The 2721-nt window shown below is 31.9% G+C and overlaps 1 protein-coding gene across 1 annotated transcript in view; it reads right to left on the bottom strand.

Moving 5' to 3' along the window:
* The window catches only part of LOC100571777 (bifunctional lycopene cyclase/phytoene synthase-like), a 3783-nt gene extending 1646 nt beyond the window's left edge, over nucleotides 1-2137 (bottom strand). Inside the window, exon 1 of the mRNA XM_008185904.3 lies at nucleotides 1209-2137. Within this exon, the coding sequence (XP_008184126.2) occupies nucleotides 1209-2127 (919 nt within the window). The 5' untranslated portion in view covers nucleotides 2128-2137. The remainder of the gene's footprint in view (nucleotides 1-1208) is intronic.
* Nucleotides 2138-2721: the final 584 nt, after the last annotated feature.

Raw genomic sequence — 2721 nt, 5'->3', positions numbered from 1 at the left:
ATCTGTAAGCAAACAGGTATTTTACAATATTGGATATCAATAAGAAAGAATAAGTTGAATTTAGTTTAGATTTCGTCAAAAAAATATTAAACTTCATCGTTAAATTGCATATGTAAATTTTGTAATTAGAAAAAAATTGTTTAAAAAATAATACTCTATCCGAATATGTAAAAAAAAGTTGGTGTTACCATTTAAAAAAAAGTAAGTTGTATCGCGCATGCGCGTATCGAAAGTGTTAAAAATTTGAAATTTATCTAAAAATGTGTATTTAAGTATTATTTGTCATTCAGTGAAAACCGCATTTCAATACAAGGTCATAGAACCGAAATATTTAGTGGTACCTCTTAGCGTGAACACACTATATACGATAAACGATTCTGTGCAAATACGGGCTGTCGGTCTATATAGATTACTAGATATATTGTATTTTTATGATATATTTATATTGTATAAAATCTTCAACATATTTAGAATAATTTAGAATACAATTTAAACGTTTTTATTAGGATGATTTCGACTGGTATTATTAACTCTAACAAATTAATCGTATTATACGACCGACAATGATTAATTTACAAACATGCGAGTCACATTTTTCATTTGCTATATAATGAGAATGATCGAATAACAATGATGTGTTTTTTTTACCAATGTTTACGAAATACATACGAATAACAATATTTATTTATTTATAACTCTTCCCTAATAAAGTATAAATAATGTTTGAAAAAATGAATTTTTAAGAACCGGTAAGTACTGGAGTTAACCGGGACCAGAACCGGAACCCTTATTTTTCAAGGCTGGCCATTGACGAATCAAAAAGTTAAAGTTAAGGTGAAAAAGTTAATTTTATTTTAACTTTTTAACTTAACTAGTTACTTTTGGCTTTTCATTAACTTAACTGATAACCTACTAAATTAATTTTTTAATTAACGTGAAAATAACGATTAACTTTATTATATTTGGTAATTGGTGCACAATTAACTTAACTAAACTGAGTTAAAAAAAAAAAATCATTAACTTGCCCAGCCTTGTTATTTTGTAATTTTAAGAACCGGAAGCGGAACTGTAATCGATTATTATTTGTATTTTTAAGAACTGAAACGGAACAAGAACCGAAAAAATCCTGAAGGTTTCAGTCACTGATTCTGTAGTCCCTTCTCCTACAAACTTTTGGTTCTACCTATTGGTGTATACAATGTTCTTACCGGCTGGAAAAAGAAAACTGGCAGTGGTGAATGATTTCGAAGCGACTGTAATAATTTCAAGACTTTTTTTTATATCTTCCGTGATGATTTGTGGCATATTATATTCTGAGGTCGCAAATGCCGAGAACAGTTGGCAAATATACTTCCAACTTATGCTAAATCGTAGTGGGTACTCCGACGTGTACGTTTCCATTACACCGCTAGCCTTATCGAAACCAGTCCCTGCCAAGACAATGATAAGGTTTACTACGAAGAAGAAAAATGCTTCTTCTATTGGCAAGTCGTCGACAACGAATATATTTAAACTACTAGTCTTCTCGTTGATATGCAAAACGTTCTCCTTGAGGGCCAATTGATCAATCCAACACAGGTACAATGAAGGGACGACGATCGCAAGAGTTGACGGTATTATTTTTTTCACGAAAAAATTTCCAGCTCCGTACCACAAAAATATAATCACCGGAGATACCCAACATAGTATGCATCCCAAGTAAAACGTCCCTTGTCCGGGGATAACCAATTTGTAACCAACGATCGTGACAATAGTCAAAATCGTGATGGGTACCCATCGGATCAACTGGTAGCTGCGTTTGTCATGGTTGAAATTTAAGCATGGCGTTGACCACCGGACACAGAGCAAAGCCCATAGGGATGTCAGTACAGTTTGTATAATAAAAAACATGTACTCTTCAATAGGCGCATATCCAATAACAGCCAAGACTCTATTGGGTAGAAATGTCCAGGCGTCCTTGTAGATGACAATATAATTGTCCCATAGTGTTATGTACACAAACGCTGAGGCACTTATAAATGCGATTTTAAAAACTTCCGAGCGGTTGATAAATGGTCGGGCGATTAATGACAATACGCCAATAACCGAAAGTGTGTACTTTAAATGGAAATCTATGTAGGTTAACATTTAGACGTATTTTGAAAGCCAGAAACTGAAACACAACAAAATAAACTGTTGATATTATTTTTTCAATTCCTAAAAAATACTTTATGTTAATGGCATAATATTATATTGATATAATTAATATTTTGTTCGTGAATTAGAGTGATTACTAATTTGGTTCTTTTATCCGTTGTTTACTAGAAGCGTTAATGAGTACATAATAATTATATAGTCTACTCAAAAGTTAATCTTAACTTCTAGTTAATTATTTTTGTTTTCAACTTATTAACTTATTCAGTTAAAACTTGTATTGTTGTAACTTAACTTTTTTATAGTTAATTATCATTGTCATGCAGTTGAGTTAATTTTCTTTTCGTGTCATGCTTAATCAACTAGACAGAGGTCCATTTCCCCAGCCCCCCTAAAATGGAATTTCAATATGCCGTTTATTCCATACGTTTATAAGTCGTTTGTAAAGGTTTGTAAAGATATTTTTTTCGTTTGTAAAGAATTCGTTTTCCAAAAAACTAAAAATACATATGGGGGGCTGGGGAAATGCCCCGAATTTTGGAATTTCGAAATTCCGTTTATTCCATTCGATTGTAAGTCGTTTGTAAA

The sequence above is a fragment of the Acyrthosiphon pisum genome, chromosome X (assembly GCF_005508785.2).
Source record: "Acyrthosiphon pisum isolate AL4f chromosome X, pea_aphid_22Mar2018_4r6ur, whole genome shotgun sequence".
NCBI lineage: Eukaryota > Metazoa > Arthropoda > Insecta > Hemiptera > Aphididae > Acyrthosiphon > Acyrthosiphon pisum.
This window is presented reverse-complemented; position numbering and strand designations above follow the sequence as displayed.